The sequence below is a fragment of the Bombina bombina genome, chromosome 7 (genome assembly GCF_027579735.1).
Source record: "Bombina bombina isolate aBomBom1 chromosome 7, aBomBom1.pri, whole genome shotgun sequence".
In the NCBI taxonomy this organism is placed as follows: domain Eukaryota; kingdom Metazoa; phylum Chordata; class Amphibia; order Anura; family Bombinatoridae; genus Bombina; species Bombina bombina.
Window position 1 is genome coordinate 228,440,428 of NC_069505.1, and position 20,361 is coordinate 228,460,788.

At 42.6% G+C, this 20,361-nt stretch overlaps 1 protein-coding gene across 2 annotated transcripts in view; it reads right to left on the reverse strand.

The window, feature by feature from the left end:
- Positions 1-20,361, reverse strand: part of PIK3C2A (phosphatidylinositol-4-phosphate 3-kinase catalytic subunit type 2 alpha) — a 530,626-nt gene that overhangs the window by 277,694 nt on the left and 232,571 nt on the right. For both annotated transcript variants that reach the window (XM_053720635.1, XM_053720636.1), the window contains one exon: positions 11,508-11,654. In XM_053720635.1, coding sequence (XP_053576610.1) covers positions 11,508-11,654 — 147 coding nt within the window. The remainder of the gene's footprint in view (positions 1-11,507; positions 11,655-20,361) is intronic.

Genomic DNA, 20,361 nt, shown 5'->3' on the forward strand with positions numbered 1-20,361 from the left:
ATCTGTCCCTTTAAGGAACTAGCGGATAAACCCTTTTCTAAACCTTCTTGTAGAAAAGACAATATCCTCGGAATCCTAACCTTACTCCATGAGTAACTCTTGGATTCGCACCAATATAAGTATTTGTGCCATATCTTATGGTAAATCTTTCTGGTAACAGGCTTCCTAGCCTGTATTAAGGTATCAATAACTGACTCAGAAAAAACACGTTTTGATAAAATCAAGCGTTCAATTTCCAAGCAGTCAGCTTCAGAGAAATTAGATTTTGATGTTTGAAGGGACCCTGGATCAGAAGGTCCTGTTTCAGAGGTAGCGACCAAGGTGGACAGGATGACATGTCCACTAGATCTGCATACCAAGTCCTGCGTGGCCATGCAGGCGCTATTAGAATCACTGATGCTCTCTCCTGTTTCATTCTGGCAATCAATCGAGGAAGCATCGGGAAGGGTGGAAACACATAAGCCATCCCGAAGGTCCAAGGTGCTGTCAAAGCATCTATCAGAACCGCTCCCGGATCCCTGGATCTGGACCCGTAACGAGGAAGCTTGGCGTTCTGTCGAGACGCCATGAGATCTATCTCTGGTTTGCCCCAACGTCGAAGTATTTGGGCAAAGACCTCCGGATGAAGTTCCCACTCCCCCGGATAAAAAGTCTGACGACTTAAGAAATCCGCCTCCCAGTTCTCCACTCCCGGGATGTGGATTGCTGACAGGTGGCAAGAGTGAGACTCTGCCCAGCGAATTATCTTTGATACTTCCATCATTGCTAGGGAGCTTCTTGTCCCTCCCTGATGGTTGATGTAAGCTACAGTCGTGATGTTGTCCGACTGAAACCTGATGAACCCCCGAGTTGTTAACTGGGGCCAAGCCAGAAGGGCATTGAGAACTGCTCTCAATTCCAGAATGTTTATTGGTAGGAGACTCTCCTCCTGATTCCATTGTCCCTGAGCCTTCAGAGAATTCCAGACAGCGCCCCAAATTAGTAGGCTGGCGTCTGTTGTTACAATTGTCCAGTCCGGCCTGCTGAATGGCATCCCCCTGGACAGATGTGGCCGAGAAAGCCACCATAGAAGAGAATTTCTGGTCTCTTGATCCAGATTCAGAGTAGGGGACAAGTCTGAGTAATCCCCATTTCACTGACTTAGCATGCACAATTGCAGCGGTCTGAGATGTAGGCGTGCAAAGGGTACTATGTCCATTGCTGCTACCATTAAGCCGATCACCTCCATGCATTGAGCTACTGACGGGTGTTGAATGGAATGAAGGACACGGCATGCATTTTGAAGCTTTGTTAACCTGTCTTCTGTCAGGTAAATCTTCATTTCTACAGAATCTATAAGAGTCCCCAAGAAGGGAACTCTTGTGAGTGGAAAGAGAGAACTCTTCTTTTCGTTCACCTTCCATCCATGCGACCTTAGAAATGCCAGTACTAACTCTGTATGAGACTTGGCAGTTTGAAAGCTTGAAGCTTGTATCAGAATGTCGTCTAGGTACGGAGCTACCGCAATTCCTCGCGGTCTTAGTACCGCCAGAAGAGCACCCAGAACCTTTGTGAAGATTCTCGGAGCCGTAGCCAATCCGAATGGAAGAGCTACAAACTGGTAATGCCTGTCTAGAAAGGCAAACCTTAGATACCGGTAATGATCTTTGTGAATCGGTATGTGAAGGTAAGCATCCTTTAAATCCACTGTGGTCATGTACTGACCCTTTTGGATCACGGGTAAAATTGTCCGAATAGTTTCCATTTTGAACGATGGAACTCTTAGGAATTTGTTTAGGATCTTTAAATCCAAGATTGGCCTGAAAGTTCCCTCTTTTTTGGGAACCACAAACAGATTTGAGTAAAACCCTTGTCCTTGTTCCGACCGCGGAACCGGATGGATCACTCCCATTAATAAAAGATCTTGTACGCAGCGTAGAAACGCCTCTTTCTTTATTTGGTTTGTTGACAACCTTGACAGATGAAATCTCCCTCTTGGGGGAGAGAATTTGAAGTCTAGAAGGTATCCCTGAGATATGATCTCTAACGCCCAGGGATCCTGGACATCTCTTGCCCAAGCCTGGGCGAAGAGAGAAAGTCTGCCCCCCACTAGATCCGTTCCCGGATCGGGGGCCCTCGATTCATGCTGTCTTAGGGGCAGCAGCAGGTTTCCTGGCCTGCTTGCCCTTGTTCCAGGACTGGTTAGGTCTCCAGCCTTGTCTGTAGCGAGCAACAGCTCCTTCCTGTTTTGGTGCAGAGGAAGTTGATGCTGCTCCTGCTTTGAAATTAGGAAAGGAACGAAAATTAGACTGTCTAGCCTTAGGTTTGGCTCTGTCTTGAGGCAGGGCATGGCCTTTACCTCCTGTAATGTCAGCGATAATTTCTTTCAACCCGGTCCCGAATAAGGTCTGCCCTTTGAAAGGTATATTAAGCAATTAAGATTTAGAAGTAACGTCAGCTGACCAGGATTTTAGCCACAGTGCTCTGCGTGCCTGAATGGCGAATCCGGAATTCTTAGCCGTAAGTTTAGTTAAATGTACTACGGCATCTGAAATAAATGAGTTAGCTAACTTAAGGGCTTTAAGCTTGTGTGTAATCTCATCTAATGGAGCTGATTCAAGTGTCTCTTCCAGAGACTCAAACCAAAATGCTGCTGCAGCCGTGACAGGCGCAATGCATGCAAGAGGTTGCAATATAAAACCTTGTTGAACAAACATTTTCTTAAGGTAACCCTCTAACTTTTTATCCATTGGATCTGAAAAGGCACAGCTATCCTCCACCGGGATAGTGGTACGCTTAGCTAAAGTAGAAACTGCTCCCTCCACCTAAGGGACCGTTTGCCATAAGTCCCGTGTGGTGGCGTCTATTGGAAACATCTTTCTAAATATCGGAGGGGGTGAGAACGGCACACCGGGTCTATCCCACTCCTTAGTAACAATTTCAGTAAGTCTCTTAGGTATAGGAAAAACGTCAGTACTCGCCGGTACCGCAAAATATTTATCCAATCTACACATTTTCTCTGGTATTGCAACTGTGTTACAATCATTCAGAGCCGCTAACACCTCCCCTAGTAATACACGGAGGTTTTCCAGCTTAAATTTAAAATTTGAAATATCTGAATCCAGTTTGTTTGGATCAGAACCGTCACCCGCAGAATGAAGCTCTCCGTCCTCATGTTCTGCAAATTGTGACGCAGTGTCTGACATGGCCCTAATATCAGCGCACTCTGTTCTCACCCCAGAGTGATCACGCTTACCTCTTAGTTCTGGTAATTTAGCCAAAACTTCAGTCATAACAGTAGCCATATCCTGTAATGTGATTTGTAATGGCCGCCCAGATGTACTCGGCGCTACAATATCACGCACCTCCCGAGCGGGAGATGCAGGTACTGTCACGTGAGGCGAGTTAGTCGGCATAACTCTCCCCTCGTTGTTTGGTGAAATATGTTCAATTTGTACAGATTTACTTTTATTTAAAGTAGCATCAATACAGTTAGTACATAAATTTCTATTGGGCTCCACTTTGGCTTTAGCACATATAGCACAGATATCTTCCTCTGAATCAGACATGTTTAACACACTAGCAAATAAACTAGCAACTTGGAAATACTTTTCAAGTAATTTACTATAATATGAAAACGTACTGTGCCTATAAGAAGCACAGAAAAAGTTATGACAGTTGAAAATTAATAAACTGAAAAGTTATAGCATCAAATCTTTGTAAAAAACACAATTTTAGCAAAGGATTGCTCCCATTAGCAAAGGATAACTAACCCTGATAGCAGAAAAAAAATACAGAAATAAACGATTTTTTTATCACAGTCAACTACAATCTCACAGCTCTGCTGTGAGTGATAACCTCCCTCAAAACAAGTTTTGAAGACCCCTGAGTTCTGTAGAGATGAACCGGATCATGCAGGGAAGACAAACTTCTGACTGAATTTTTTGATGCGTAGCAAAAGCGCCAAAAAAGGCCCCTCCCCCTCACACATAACAGTGAGAGAGATCAGTAAACTGTCATAAATTAAATAAAACGACTGCCAAGTGGAAAAAAATAGTGCCCAAAACATTTTTTCACCCAGTACCTCAGAAAATTAAACGATTTTACATGCCAGCAAAAAACGTTTAACATTAATAAATTGAGTGTTATTAAAAAGCCTGTTGCTAGTCCCTGCAAATTAGGCTAAAGTTTTATGCATACAGTATAATTCCAGTGAAGTGCCATTCCCCAGAATACTGAAGTGTAAAATATACATACATGACAGCCTGATACCAGTTGCTGCTACTGCATTTAAGGCTGAGTTTACATTATATCGGTATGGCAGAATTTTCTCATCAATTCCATTGTCAGAAAATAATAAGCTGCTACATACCTCTTTGCAGATTAATCTGCCCGCTGTCCCCTGATCTGAAGTTTACCTCTCCTCAGATGGCCGAGAAACAGCAATATGATCTTAACTACTCCGGCTAAAATCATAGAAAAACTCAGGTAGATTCTTCTTCAAATTCTACCAGAGAAGGAATAACACACTCCGGTGCTATTATAAAATAACAAACTTTTGATTGAAGGTATGAAACTATGTATAATCACCACAGTCCTCTCACACATCCTATCTATTCGTTGGGTGCAAGAGAATGACTGGTAATGGCAGTTAGGGGAGGAGCTATATAGCAGCTCTGCTGGGTGAATCCTCTTGCACTTCCTGTTGGGGAGGAGTTAATATCCCATAAGTAATGGATGATCCGTGGACTGGATACACTTAACAAGAGAAAGGGGAATTTCAGTCATGATGTATAAAATACTTGCTGAAAGTTCCTTTGTTTGTTTCAAGCGTTCGCCACACTGAGCGCCTCTGGCAGCCCACGGCAGAACGCTATTTTGCTGTGAGGTGACGTTTCCACCTCTTAGCAAATAGGCGTACGGCCAGCTGGCGCCATGCCGGATAGCTAGCACACTATTTGCTAAGAGGTGGAAACGTCAACTCACAGCAAAAACATAATTTATGCTTACCTGATAAATTCCTTTCTTCTGTTGTGTGATCAGTCCACGGGTCATCATTACTTCTGGGATATAACTCCTCCCCAACAGGAAATGCAAGAGGATTCACCCAGCAGAGCTGCATATAGCTCCTCCCCTCTACGTCAGTCCCAGTCATTCGACCAAGAATCAACGAGAAAGGAGTAACCAAGGGTGAAGTGGTGACTGGAGTATAATTTAAAAAATATTTACCTGCCTTAAAACAGGGCGGGCCGTGGACTGATCACACAACAGAAGAAAGGAATTTATCAGGTAAGCATAAATTATGTTTTCTTCTGTTATGTGTGATCAGTCCACGGGTCATCATTACTTCTGGGATACCAATACCAAAGCAAAAGTACACGGATGACGGGAGGGATAGGCAGGCTCATTATACAGAAGGAACCACTGCCTGAAGAACCTTTCTCCCAAAAATAGCCTCCGAAGAAGCAAAAGTGTCAAATTTGTAAAATTTGGAAAAAGTATGAAGCGAAGACCAAGTTGCAGCCTTGCAAATCTGTTCAACAGAGGCCTCATTCTTAAAGGCCCAAGTGGAAGCCACAGCTCTAGTGGAGTGGGCTGTAATTCTTTCAGGAGGCTGCTGTCCAGCAGTCTCATAGGCTAAACGTATTATGCTACGAAGCCAAAAAGAGAGAGAGGTAGCAGAAGCTTTTTGACCTCTCCTCTGTCCAGAATAAACGACAAACAGGGAAGAAGTTTGGCGAAAATCTTTAGTTGCCTGCAAGTAGAACTTGAGGGCACGAACTACATCCAGATTGTGTAGAAGACGTTCCTTCTTTGAAGAAGGATTTGGACACAAGGATGGAACAACAATCTCTTGATTGATATTCCTGTTAGTGACTACCTTAGGTAAGAACCCAGGTTTAGTACGCAGAACTACCTTGTCTGAGTGAAAAATCAGATAAGGAGAATCACAATGTAAGGCTGATAACTCAGAGACTCTTCGAGCCGAGGAAATAGCCATTAAAAACAGAACTTTCCAAGATAACAATTTTATATCAATGGAATGAAGGGGTTCAAACGGAACACCTTGTAAAACGTTAAGAACTAAGTTTAAACTCCATGGCGGAGCAACAGCTTTAAACACAGGCTTGATCCTAGCTAAAGCCTGACAAAAGGCCTGGACGTCTGGATTTTCTGACAGACGCCTGTGTAACAAGATGGACAGAGCTGAAATCTGTCCCTTTAATGAACTAGCTGATAAACCCTTTTCTAAACCTTCTTGTAGAAAAGACAATATCCTAGCGATCCTAACCTTACTCCAGGAGTAACCTTTGGATTCGCACCAGTATAGGTATTTACGCCATATTTTATGGTAAATCCTTCTGGTAACAGGCTTCCTAGCCTGTATCAGGGTATCAATAACCGACTCAGAAAAACCACGTTTTGATAAAATCAAGCGTTCAATTTCCAAGCAGTCAGCTTCAGAGAAGTTAGATTTTGATGTTTGAATGGACCCTGTATCAGAAGGTCCTGTCTTAGAGGTAGAGACCAAGGCGGACAGGATGACATGTCCACTAGATCTGCATACCAAGTCCTGCGTGGCCATGCAGGCGCTATTAGAATCACTGATGCTCTCTCCTGTTTGATTTTGGCAATCAATCGAGGAAGCAGCGGGAAGGGTGGAAACACATAAGCCATCCCGAAGTTCCAAGGTGCTGTCAAAGCATCTATCAGAACCGCTCCCGGATCCCTGGATCTGGACCCGTAGTGAGGAAGTTTGGCGTTCTGGCGAGACGCCATGAGATCTATCTCTGGTTTGCCCCAACGTCGAAGTATTTGGGCAAAGACCTCCGGATGAAGTTCCCACTCCCCCGGATGAAAAGTCTGGCGACTCAAGAAATCCGCCTCCCAGTTCTCCACTCCCGGGATGTGGATTGCTGACAGGTGGCAAGAGTGAGACTCTGCCCAGCGAATTATCTTTGATACTTCCATCATTGCTAGGGAGCTTCTTGTCCCTCCCTGATGGTTGATGTAAGCTACCGTCGTGATGTTGTCCGACTGAAACCTGATGAACCCCCGAGTTGTTAATTGGGGCCAAGCCAGAAGGGCATTGAGAACTGCTCTCAATTCCAGGATGTTTATTGGAAGGAGACTCTCCTCCTGATTCCATAGTCCCTGAGCCTTCAGAGAATTCCAGACAGCGCCCCAACCTAGTAGGCTGGCGTCTGTTGTTACAATTGTCCAGTCTGGCCTGCTGAATGGCATCCCCCTGGACAGGTGTGGCCGATAAAGCCACCATAGAAGAGAATTTCTGGTCTCTTGATTCAGATTCAGAGTAGGGGACAAATTTGAGTAATCCCCATTCCACTGACTTAGCATGCACAATTGCAGCGGTCTGAGGTGTAGGCGTGCAAAAGGTACTATGTCCATTGCCGCTACCATTAAGCCGATCACCTCCATGCATTGAGCTACTGACGGGTGTTGAATGGAATGAAGGACACGGCATGCATTTTGAAGCTTTGTTAACCTGTCTTCTGTCAGGTAAATCTTCATTTCTACAGAATCTATAAGAGTCCCCAAGAATGGAACTCTTGTGAGAGGAAAAAGAGAACTCTTCTTTTCGTTCACTTTCCATCCATGCGACCTTAGAAATGCCAGAACTAACTCTGTATGAGACTTGGCAGTCTGAAAGCTTGAAGCTTGTATTAGAATGTCGTCTAGGTACGGAGCTACCGAAATCCCTCGCGGTCTTAGTACCGCCAGAAGGGCACCCAGAACCTTTGTGAAGATTCTTGGAGCCGTAGCCAATCCGAATGGAAGAGCTACAAACTGGTAGTGCCTGTCTAAGAAGGCAAACCTTAGATACCGGTGATGATCTTTGTGGATCGGTATGTGAAGGTAAGCATCTTTTAAATCCACTGTGGTCATGTACTGACCCTTTTGGATCATGGGTAAGATTGTCCGAATAGTTTCCATTTTGAAGGATGGAACTCTTAGGAATTTGTTTAGAATCTTTAAATCTAAGATTGGCCTGAAAGTTCCCTCTTTTTTGGGAACCACAAACAGGTTTGAGTAGAACCCTTGTCCTTGTTCCGACCGCGGAACCGGATGGATCACTCCCATTAATAACAGATCTTGTACACAGCGTAGAAACGCCTCTTTCTTTATCTGGTTTGTTGACAACCTTGATAGATGAAATCTCCCTCTTGGGGGAGATAATTTGAAGTCTAGAAGGTATCCCTGAGATATGATCTCTAGTGCCCAGGGATCCTGAACATCTCTTGCCCAGGCCTGGGCGAAGAGAGAAAGTCTGCCCCCCACTAGATCCGGTCCCGGATCGGGGGCTCTCGATTCATGCTGTCTTTGGGGCAGCAGCAGGTTTCCTGGCCTGCTTGCTCTTGTTCCAGGACTGGTTAGGCTTCCAGCCTTGCCTGTAACGAGCAACAGCTCCCTCCTGTTTTGGTGCAGTGGAGGTTGATGCTGCTCCTGTTTTGAAATTCCGAAAGGGACGAAAATTAGACTGTCTAGCCTTAGCTTTGGCTTTGTCTTGAGGTAGGGCGTGGCCCTTACCTCCTGTAATGTCAGCGATAATTTCTTTCAAACCGGGCCCAAATAAAGACTGCCCCTTGAAAGGTATATTAAGTAATTTGGACTTAGAAGTAACATCGGCTGACCAGGATTTTAGCCACAGCGCCCTACGTGCCTGTATGGCGAATCCTGAGTTCTTAGCCGTAAGTTTGGTTAAATGTACTACGGCCTCCGAAATGAAAGAATTAGCTAGTTTAAGGACTCTAAGCCTGTCCGTAATGTCGTCTAGCGTAGATGAACTAAGGTTCTCTTCCAGAGACTCAATCCAAAATGCTGCCGCAGCCGTAATCGGCGCGATACATGCAAGGGGTTGCAATATAAAACCTTGTTGAACAAACATTTTCTTAAGGTAACCCTCTAATTTTTTATCCATTGGATCTGAAAAAGCACAGCTATCCTCCACCGGGATAGTGGTACGCTTAGCTAAAGTAGAAACTGCTCCCTCCACCTTAGGGACCGTTTGCCATAAGTCCCGAGTGGTGGCGTCTATTGGAAACATCTTTCTAAATATTGGAGGGGGTGAGAACGGCACACCGGGTCTATCCCACTCCTTAGTAACAATTTCAGTTAGTCTCTTAGGTATAGGAAAAACGTCAGTACTCGCCGGTACCGCAAAGTATTTATCCAACCTACACAGTTTCTCTGGTATTGCAACGGTGTTACAATCATTAAGAGCTGCTAAGACCTCCCCTAGTAATACACGGAGGTTTTCCAATTTAAATTTAAAATTTGAAATATCTGAATCCAATCTGTTTGGATCAGAACCGTCACCCACAGAATGAAGCTCTCCGTCCTCATGCTCTGCGAGCTGTGACGCAGTATCAGACATGGCCCTAGTATTGTCAGCGCACTCTGTTCTCACCCCAGAGTGATCACGCTTGCCTCTTAGTTCTGGTAATTTAGACAAAACTTCAGTCATAACAGTAGCCATATCTTGTAATGTTATCTGTAATGGCCGCCCAGATGTACTAGGCGCCATAATATCACGCACCTCCCGGGCGGGAGATGCAGGTACTGCCGCGTGAGGCGAGTTAGTCGGCATAACTCTCCCCTCGCTGTTTGGTGAAATTTGTTCACATTGTACAGATTGACTTTTATTTAAAGTAGCATCAATACAGTTAGTACATAAATTTCTATTGGGCTCCACCTTGGCATTGGAACAAATGACACAGATATCTTCCTCTGAGTCAGACATGTTTAACACACTAGCAAAAAAACTTACAACTTGGTTATAATCTTTTTTAGCAAAAACGTACTGTGCCTCAAAGAGGTACTAAACGATTAAATGACAGTTGAAATAATGAACTGAAAAACAGTTATAGCATCAAACTTTAAAACAACACAACCTTTAGCAAAGGTTTGTTCCCATTAGTAAAATAACAATAATTAAATTTGACATAAAAAATACAAAGCAACGTTTTTATTCACAGTCACTATAAGAATTCTCACAGCTCTGCTGAGAGAATTTACCTCCCTTCAAAGAAGTTTGAAGACCCCTGAGATCTGTCAGAGATGAACCGGATCATGCAGGAAATATAAAAGTAATTGACTGGAATTTTTTGATGCGTAGCAAAGAGCGCCAAAAACGGCCCCTCCCTCTCCCACACAGCAGTGAAGAGAAACGAAACTGTCACAAATAAAAGCAAAAAAGGCTGCCAAGTGGAAAATAATGCCCAAATATTTATTCACACAGTACCCCAGCAATGTAAACGATTCTACATTCCAGCAAAAACGTTTAACATGATAAATAGTTATTAAAAGGATTAGTGACCTTTAACAGAGTAGTTCCGGTGAAATACCATCCCCAGAATACTGAAGTGTATACATACATGTCATTATAACGGTATGGCAGGATTTTTTCATCAATTCCATTCAGAAAATAAAAACTGCTACATACCTCAATGCAGATTCATCTGCCCGCTGTCCCCTGATCTGAAGCTTTTACCTCCCTCAGATGGCCGAGAACAGCAATATGATCTTAACAACTCCGGTTAAAATCATAGTAAAAAAACTCTGGCAGATTCTTCCTCAAACTCTGCCAGAGAAGTAATAACACGCTCCGGTGCTATTGTAAAATAACAAACTTTTGATTGAAGTCATAAAAACTAAGTATAATCACCATAGTCCTCTCACACATCCTATCTAGTCGTTGGGTGCAAGAGAATGACTGGGACTGACGTAGAGGGGAGGAGCTATATGCAGCTCTGCTGGGTGAATCCTCTTGCATTTCCTGTTGGGGAGGAGTTATATCCCAGAAGTAATGATGACCCGTGGACTGATCACACATAACAGAAGAAATAGTGTTCTGCTGTGGGCGGCCTGAGGAGCTCAGTGCGGCGAACGCTTCAGACAAACAAATTCTATACTTCATTACTGAAAGTCCCCTTTATTTGTTCCAATGGTAAATCCTAGCGTTTCACAAACGCGAGGATTTACTATCACTTTAACTTAAAAAATACATTATAAATCCCCTATTATTTTACCTGATATTAACCAAAGGCCCCTGTCCACAAGGAATCAGGTGAGTAGGAAGTCAAATAAAGGTGATTGAGAAAAATGAGCTAATATAATTATTACAGGTAAGTAAAGATGATCAGCTGGATATTTCAAGGACTGCATTTTAAATACCAGTAAAAAACAGATTTAAAAGTGCTTTTTTCGTAATGTTGGTAACTCCCAAATACTTTATTTTATCACCTACACAAACATACATAAGTCTTTTGGATTCATTTAAAAGTAGATTAAAATAGAAACTCTTGAAACCATAAGTGTTATATGTGGAATTATATGAAAATGTATTGTGCAATAAGGAAATGACTTAAATAAAGACAGATTAAAAGTGAACATTGCAAGTGTTTGTGTGGTTTTTTTTTTAAATTTGAATATTTTAACAACATTGTAAAAAGGTTTAGAGCAATCAATTTGCTTTATCATATAGGAGAGAAAAAAATCAAGCGTACGTCTATACTGCGGCTCCTTGGTAAGTTTACAGCTCTCTTTAACTTCTTCACGGCCTCTGTTATCTCCTGAGTCTCAACACCATCGATAATCTTACAAAGATTTCTAACGGCTTTAATTACTTGTTCAACCACTTTGTGCTTATTTCCCTAGAAAAAAGAATAAAGCATAATTAGTGTGTGTGATATATGATCTATATGACAAGTGTTGTTTACAATCTTGCACTACAGCCAGACAGTGCTAGTTTATGTGTGCCATAGATAATATTGTACTCACTCCCGTGGAGAATGATAAAAGTGTCACAAGAACCAACACTTATTGGCTAAAATACAAGATTGTTAAAAGCTTTAAAAAGAACTGAAATAAGGGGCAGTCTGCAAGGGATTAGAAACAAGGTAATCATAGAGGTAAAAAGTATATTAATATAAACATGTTGGTTATGCAAGACTGGGAAATGGGTAATAAAGGGATTATCTATCTTCTTAAACAAACATTTTAAAGTCGACTTTCCCTTTATAATATTTATGTATTTTTCCATCAACCAATTAACTCCAGCATGGAAGAAAGATAGTAATATATCGCTGATAAAGTTTTAATATTTCTGCTATATATTCCAGACACTACATAATGCTGCTAAAAGTGAGTTGTTTACGTCAAAAAGCTTGTCAAAGCACATTTATAAGGATCGCATTGTACGGAAATTCATGTAGAGAGGTTTTGGTTCTCTAATACTAAGTGCAATGTTTCTTAAAGATACACTATATTCCAACATTTGCAACCTAAGTGAAAGCTCAACAAATACATATTGCTTTCAGCATAAAGTCATAATTTCACAGTAATATAGACAGAGAGCACCACACACTCATACGCTGGTCAAGACAATGCTCTAATTGTTTGCCAAAACAGGAACATAAATTAAAATAAATAAATAAATAAAACATTAATACACTCTGAAATAACATGTTCTTTATAGAATAAAAAAACATCTTAATACAAAGGTTCAAGGTTTAATACATAGTGTGTATGTTAAAGGGTTTGTTTTCGTTTTCCACAGAACTTCCTTTACTGAAATAAATAGAACAATGTACAAAATCCTACTGGGATTTGCCATTTCCTCAGCTTAATTTTCTACACAGCCTTCTAATTTTCCTCAAGAAACAAAGGAGCAAAAATAAAATGTTCTAATGTGCCACAATGTTTTTTTTTATATAATTTAACTGTTTAACTCATGAAAAATGTTTTAACACACACATACACAAGTGGAGCACTATTTAACGCATTTTACAAGTTAAAAGTAAAAAATCTTTACTTGCGCTTAACCGACACGCAAAAAGCTGGTTATAATATTGCAACTGTGTTAACGTACTCCCCCATAGAATTCATTGGACAGTGCGAAAAAAGGAACTTACCTAACACCCATACTCGCACGCTAACCCGAATCACCTTAAAGGGACACTAAACCCAATTTTTTTCTTTCGTGATTCATATATAGTATGTAATTTTAAGCAACTTTCTAGTTTACTCCTATTATAAATTTTTATTCTTTCTCTTGCTATCTTTATTTGAAAAAGAAGGCATCTAAGCTAAGGAGCCAGACAATTTCTGGTTCAGACCACTGGACAGCACTTGTTTATTGGTGCTGTCCAATCAGCAAGGACAACCCAGGTTGTTCACCAAAAATGGGCTGGCATCTAAACTTACATTCTTGCTTTTCAAATAAATATACCAAGAGAACGAAGAAAAATTAATAGGAGTAAATTAGAAAGTTGCTTAAAATTGCATGCTCTATCTGAATCACAAAAGAAAACATTTGGGTTCAGTGTCCCTTAAGCGCCCTACTCTAATAACCCCAAAAATACCAGATAGTCCACCACAAAGTACTCCTCTACACTATTAACTCCTTAACTGCCACAACCCCCATTGCAAAGTAGCCACTAACTTCTAACCCCCTAATCAGCTAACACCCAACAACCCTAACCTAACACCCCCTAGGTTACAAAAAAAAACAACAAAAAACAAAAACAAAAAAAACTTACGGGTTCATCTTAATTACTGCTGGGAATATCACTCCTCGCCAGCAGGAGGCAAAGAGCACTAAAGTAAAACGGTTAAGTATCACTTCCCTACCCATAAACCCCAGTCATTCGACCGAAAGTAAATGGAAAAAAGAAAGCAACACAAGGTGTGGAGGTGTCTGAGGTTTAGTCAAAAATCTTGAAAAATAAACAAAAAGGGTGGGTCCGTGGACTTGCCACATCTTGAAGAAATAAATTTATCAGGTAAGCATAAATTTTGTTTACTTCTAAAGATGTGGTGAGTCCACGGGTTCATCTTAATTACTGTTGGGAACCAATACCCAAGCTAGAGGACACAGATGAATAGGGGGAAAGAACAAGCATGCCTAAACGGAAAGCACCACCGCCTGCAGAACCTTTCTCCCAAAAGCCGCCTCACCCAAGACAAAAGTATAAAATCTGTAAAATTTAGCAAAAGTATGTAAGGAAGACCGAAGGCGGCTTCGGACACAGAGATGGAACAATAATATCCTGATTAATATTCTTAGTGGAAACAACTTTGGGAAGGAACCCCAACCTAGTGCGAAGAACAGCCTTATCCGCATGAAAAATAAGATGAGGGGAATCAAACTGCAAGGCGGAGAGTTCAGAAAACCTCCGCGCAGAAAAAATGGCCAAAAGAAAAAGCACTTTCCAGGACAACAATTTAATGTCTACAGAATGCATTGGCTCAAACGGAGTCCTCTGCAAAACTTTAAGAACAAGATTAAGACTCCAAGGTGGAGTAACAAGCTTAAAAACAGGCCTGATTCTGACCAAGGCCTGACAAAAGGATTGAACGCCTGGGACATCTGCCAAACGCTTGTGTAACAGAACAGATAAGGTCGAAATTTGACCTTTTAGAGTACTAACAGATAACGCTTTCTTCAGACCCTCCTGAAGAAAAGACAACATTCTTGGAATCCTAACCCTACTCCAAGAGTAACCCTTGGATTCACACCAAGAGATATATTTCCTCCATATCTTATGGTAAATATTCCCAGTAACAAGCTTACAAGCCTGAATCATAGTCTCAATTACTGACTCGGAGAAGCCATGCTTAGATAGAATCAAGCGTTCAATCTCCAGGCAGTCAGCTTCAGAGTAACGAGATATGGATGGAAGAAGGGCCCCTGAAGAAGAAGGTCCTTCCTCAGAGGTAACCTCCACGGAGGTAGAGACGACATCTCCATCTCCACCAGATCCTTCGAGGCCAAGCTGGAGCAATAAGGATCACTGATGCCCTTTCCTGTTTATGCAGACGATCACCCGAGGAAAGAGAGCAAACAGAGGAAACAGATAGGCCATGCTGAAATTCCAAGGGACTGCCAATGCATATATTAGGCAGGCCTGAGGATCCCTCGATCTGGAACCGTACTGCGGAAGCTTGGCATTCTGTTGAGACACCATCAGATCCAACTCAGTAATCCCCCATTTGGAGACCAACCTGGAGAACACCTCCGGATGAAGTTCCAATTCCCCGGGATGGAATGTATTTCTGCTTAGGAAATCCGCTCCCTAGTTGTCTACGCCCAGTATGTGGATGGCAGAAAGACAACAACCGTGAGCTTCCCGACTGAATGATCCAAGACACCTTCCTCATGGCTAGAGAACTTTGAGTTCCCCCCCCTAGTGGTTGATGTAAGCCACTGAAGTTATGTTGTCCGATTGGAACCTGATGAACTTGCTCAATGCCAACTGAGGCCAAGCCAACAGTGCGTTGAAAATTGCTCTCAACTCTAAGATGTTGATCGGCAGCACGGACTCCTCTCGAGACCAAAGTCCCTGCGCCTTTATTGAATTCCAGAAGCTCCCCAGCCCACTCGGCAGGCGTCCTTGGTTACTATCACACAAGAAGGCCTCCGAAAGCAGGTGCCCTGAGACAGGTTTTCCAGAGAGAGCCACCACCGAAGTGATACCCTCGTCTTCTGATCTAGAGTTAACTTTGGGGATTAATCCTCATAGTCCCTGTTCCACTGACTGAGCATGCACAACTGCAGAGCTCTCAGATGAAATTGAGCAAATGGAACGATGTCCATGGTGGCCACCATCAGACCAATTACTTCCATGCATTGGGCGATTGAAGGTAGAGCCGTCCCCAGCAAGGTTCAACAAGTGGTAAGGAGCTTCGCTATTCTGGCCTCTGTCAGAAAGATCTTCATCAGAACCGAATCTATAATCGTTCCTAGGAAAACCACCCTTGTCGCCGGGACCAAGGAGCTCTTTCCCCAATTTAGTTTCCATCAGTGAGATTGGAGGAAAGCCAGAAACATCTCAGTGTGAGATGTTGATTGATGAAAAGTCGGCGCCTGTAGCAGAATGTGGTCCAGGTAGGGAGCCACTGCAACCCCCCGAACCACCGCTAAGAGAGCTCCTAGAACCTTTGAGAATATCCTGGGAGGCGTGGCTAGGCCGAAAGATAGGGCCACAAACAAGGAAGGCAAACCTCAGGAACTTTTGATGATCCCTGTGAATGGGAACATGTAAGTATGCATCCTTTAGGTCTATGGTCGTCATGAATTGTCCCTCTTGAATCAGAGGAAGAATCGTACAAATGGTTTCCATCTTGAAGGATGGGACCTTAAGGAACTTGTTTAGACATTTTAAGTCCAGGATGGGTCGGAAAGTCCCCTATTTTTTGGGTACCACAAACAAATTTGAGTAAAACCCCAGACCCTGTTCCTGCTTCGGAACAGGTACAATCGCCTCTTTTTATCTCGTCTGCAGATAATCTGGAAAGGTGAAATCTGCCTTTGGAGAGCAATTCTTGAATTCCAACTTGTAACCCTTGGAGACAATTTCTACAGCCTAAGGATCCAGAACATCTCTTAGCCAGACTTGAGAGAACTGAGACAGCCTGCCCCCTACCTGATCCAAGCATGGATCAGGGGCAACCCCTTCATACTGTGGGCTTTTTAGACTGCTTCCCCTTGTTCCAAGACTGATTTGGCTTCCAGGAGGGCTTGGAATTGTCCTGTTTGGACGAGGAAGAGGATTGCTTTCCTCTAAAGTTCCAAAAGGAACGAAAATTACTCTGACGTCCCTTTGGTCTGTTCTTTTTATCCTGAGGCAGAAAAGATCCCTTTACGCCTGTAATGTCAGAAATGATCTCAGCCAGTCTTGGTCCAAACAAGGTTTTACCCTTGTAAGGAAGTGCCATAAGCTTCACCTTAGACGAAACATCGGCTGACCAAGACTTCAACCATAAAGCCCTTCTGGCTAACACAACGAAACTGGAAGCCTTAGCTCCCAGTCTAAGAACTTGAACAGTATCTGCAATATAGAAATTGGCTAATTTAAGAGCCTTAATCCTATCCTGAATCTCATCTAAGAGAGTCTCCTCCTGAATAGAATCAGACAAGGCATCAAACCAATAGGAAGCTGCATTAGTCACTGTGGCAAAACAAACTACTGGTTGCCATTGAAGACCAAGATGTACATAAATCTTTTTTAAGTATGCTTCCAACTTTTTATCTATTGGATCCTTGAAAGATCAACTATCCTCAATGGGAAAAATGGTTCTCTTAGCCAGGGTGGAGATGGCCCCTTCACCTTAGGGACCGTAGACCAAGACTCCTTGATAGAGGTCTCCACCACAAACATTTTTCTAAACACCGGGGACGGCGTAAAAGGCACTCCATGCTTCTCCCATTCCAGAGTTATGAGTTCCTTAGCCCGATCTGGTACAGGAAACACCTCCGAGGAGGAAGGGACATCAAAAAAGCTATTTAGTTTACTAGACTTCTTAGGCGTAACCACTGCCTGGGTCTCTGAATCATCCAGAGTAGCTAAAACATTCTTTAATAGTAACCGGAGGTGTTCAAGCTTAAACCTGAATGAAACTCCATCATCAGACGAAGGAATTATACTGTCCGAATCTGAGATCTCACCCTCAGAATTGGAGACTTCATCCTCAGATCTATGAGGAGCCTGAGACTCATCGCCAGGGACAGACACCTTATTCTCTAAATTTCTAGATTTCCTCTTGCGCTTCCCCGAAAACCTAGGAAACTCAGGTAACGCTGCAGATACCGCTGAGGATACATGAGCAGCAATCTCTGCCTTTAAAAACACTCCACTGGGAGTTAGCTAGGAACCGCAGGACACAGTGTTAGATGCCAAAGAGGCTTGGGACGAAATAGGAGATGGCCCTGGTAACACCTGGGCAGCATCCTTCTGAGAGACATTAGGCTCCACATAAAAAAACTTATCTTTACCCTGTAATGTAAGTTTAACACAGGAATAGAATTGCATGGGTGCTGCAATAAACAAGGGTTAAATTGAGCAGGCTCCTGATGCATGTCAGACATGCTTGTCACTATCCCCACGGCCTTAACCGTATGTCAGAATAATGCTCAGACTATGAAAAGTCAAAACAAAACTTAAGAGTTGGTAAACAGTTAATGCCCTGCTTTAAGCTCTATTTCTGACTAAAGGCGGCAAAAGGAAAATAAAACCGCTACTTTAGATTAATAGACAGGCTATGCTTGAGTGAGCGTTGTCGCTCCGATTAAAGACTCCCTCCACACCTCAGTATACGGAGATGCCTCCTTACCACCACCGCTTGCTCTGACCTTTCCTTATAGCAATATGAGCAATGAAGTACCCACACAGAAACACAGCCGCAACAAAGAGATTCACCTCCGTAGTGAATGGTGCAGAGAGGCAGGGCTGATTAAGTGACTGAACATAGAGGAGGCGCGAAAAACCTCCCGCGGAACAACAGGGAAGGAGGTGGCGTGGCCAAGCCGTTTCAAACGCCGCCATTGTGTGGATAAGCCAATTGAAGCAAAAGAAAGTAAAAAGCACCCAACACACCTGCAGACATGTCTTAGCGAAGCCCTTTCATCAGGGTGAGCTAAAAAGGGTCCCTATACAGTTAGGTGTACAACATTCTAAATGCTCTTTCTCCCATCTGGAAGACCAGCACCTACCTGGGTAGCTGATCGACATGACAGTCCCTAGGTATGAGAGGACACCTCTTCCTCACAGCGACCTGGCTAAAATACAGATAAAGTAACCAACATTGGTATCTGGAACTAGGGCAGCAAACGTGGGGAAAACGCAGCAAGCACCTCTTTGCAAGTTCCCCAATGCTTTAAAGCCACCACAGCTTGACCGCAAAGACTAACGTGGAGCATAGCTATACCCTGAAAATTGCTTGAAGTAATCCATCTTCTTCATAAAAAAAATATTTTAATTACACACTAAACTTCACCTCCTCCATATAAGAGAGGCAAAGAAAATGACTGGTGTTTATGGGTAGGGAAGTGATACTTAACAGTTTTACTGTGGTGCTCTTTGCCTCCTCTTGCTGGCAAGAAGTGATATTCCCAACAGTAATTAAGATAAACCCGTGGACTTACCACATCTTTAGAAGAAAAAAGAAAAAAAAAAAGCTACTATTACAGAAAAAAGAAAACAAAAATATCAAAAAACCCACAGTTATGCTTATTCTAAAACTAAAGCCCACTTAAAGATAAAAAACCTACCACAAAACAATAAAACACTATAATAAAATAAACTATAGCAATAGCGCTTAGAAGTTCTAAAGTGACAGCTCTTTCACCAAAAAAAAAAATTACTTCCACATTCTACAGTACAAGAAACCCCTGCCCCCACAAAAACAAAAAACAAGTATACGCTGAAAATTGTCCAGGCATTTGGAAGGGCACTGCCCTTAGGAGGCAATCTGTTAGGGCAGTGCCCTAAAGCTCTTTTGCTAACCCCCCCCCAAAATATTCATAAAAACAAAAACAAAAATTAACCCCAAAAGCCTATCAATAAAACCCAAAGATGGTAATCACGAAACTTGAATCTGGCTCCTACGTGATCGCCAACTGCGGTGCTTCTCTTCTTTCCTGGCGGTGGTGGACTTCTATCTTTATCCATCTTCTTTTCTTCTGATCTTCCGTCTGATGTCCTCTTCATGTGGTCACCCGCTGCACAAAGAATTTTAAATGAAAGGTACCCAGTTTTATATTGGTACCCTTGCATTGCTATTGGCTGATTTTCAAATCAGCCAATAGAAAAAGCTTTCATTAAATTGAATTTTGATTTTAAAATTAACCAATAGCAATGCAAGGGTACCCCTATATAAAGGGGGTACCTTGCATTCAAAATTCAGTGTGAGGCTGGTGACCACATGAAGAGGACGTTGGATGGAAGAGCGAAAGAAAATATGGATGAAGAGAGAAGACCACAGCTGCCGGGATGAAGATAGAAGATCACAACCGCTGGGATAGAAGAGAGGCACAGCAGTTGGCGATCACGTAGGTTCATTCAAGTTTGGCGAGTTCTATCTTTGGGGTTCAGTGGCAGGCTTTTTGAGTGAATTTTTTACATCCTGTACATCCTGTTCAGTTGACTAGAAAGTTCCTGTGACTTCCACTGACATTTATTTGTGTAATCCGCCTTACCATAATACCTCAAACTGTTTGAGGGCTTGTTTGTTAGTGTATATATTGCCTTATTGATTGAAGTCTGAATAAACTGTACTTCACTATATACGCATCTTTTTCTTTGTCATATGGAAATATCGACATATCCGGCTTACTGGTTTGGGTGAAAACCCCTTGGAAGTGACAATGTACATGGATATCAGACTGCTCTCTCTGCATTGTGGGATCATACATCTCAATACATCTCTATCCTTGAATAGCGGCTACTTGTCTCATATGGATTGAGGCAATCTAAAGTGAGTACCCAGTGTTAGGGGTGAGATTTACCCCGACTTCTGTTGTTAACATTTGGTTACATTCAACTTGTGATTAAGCCCTCTACTAACGGTGCTGATTTTATC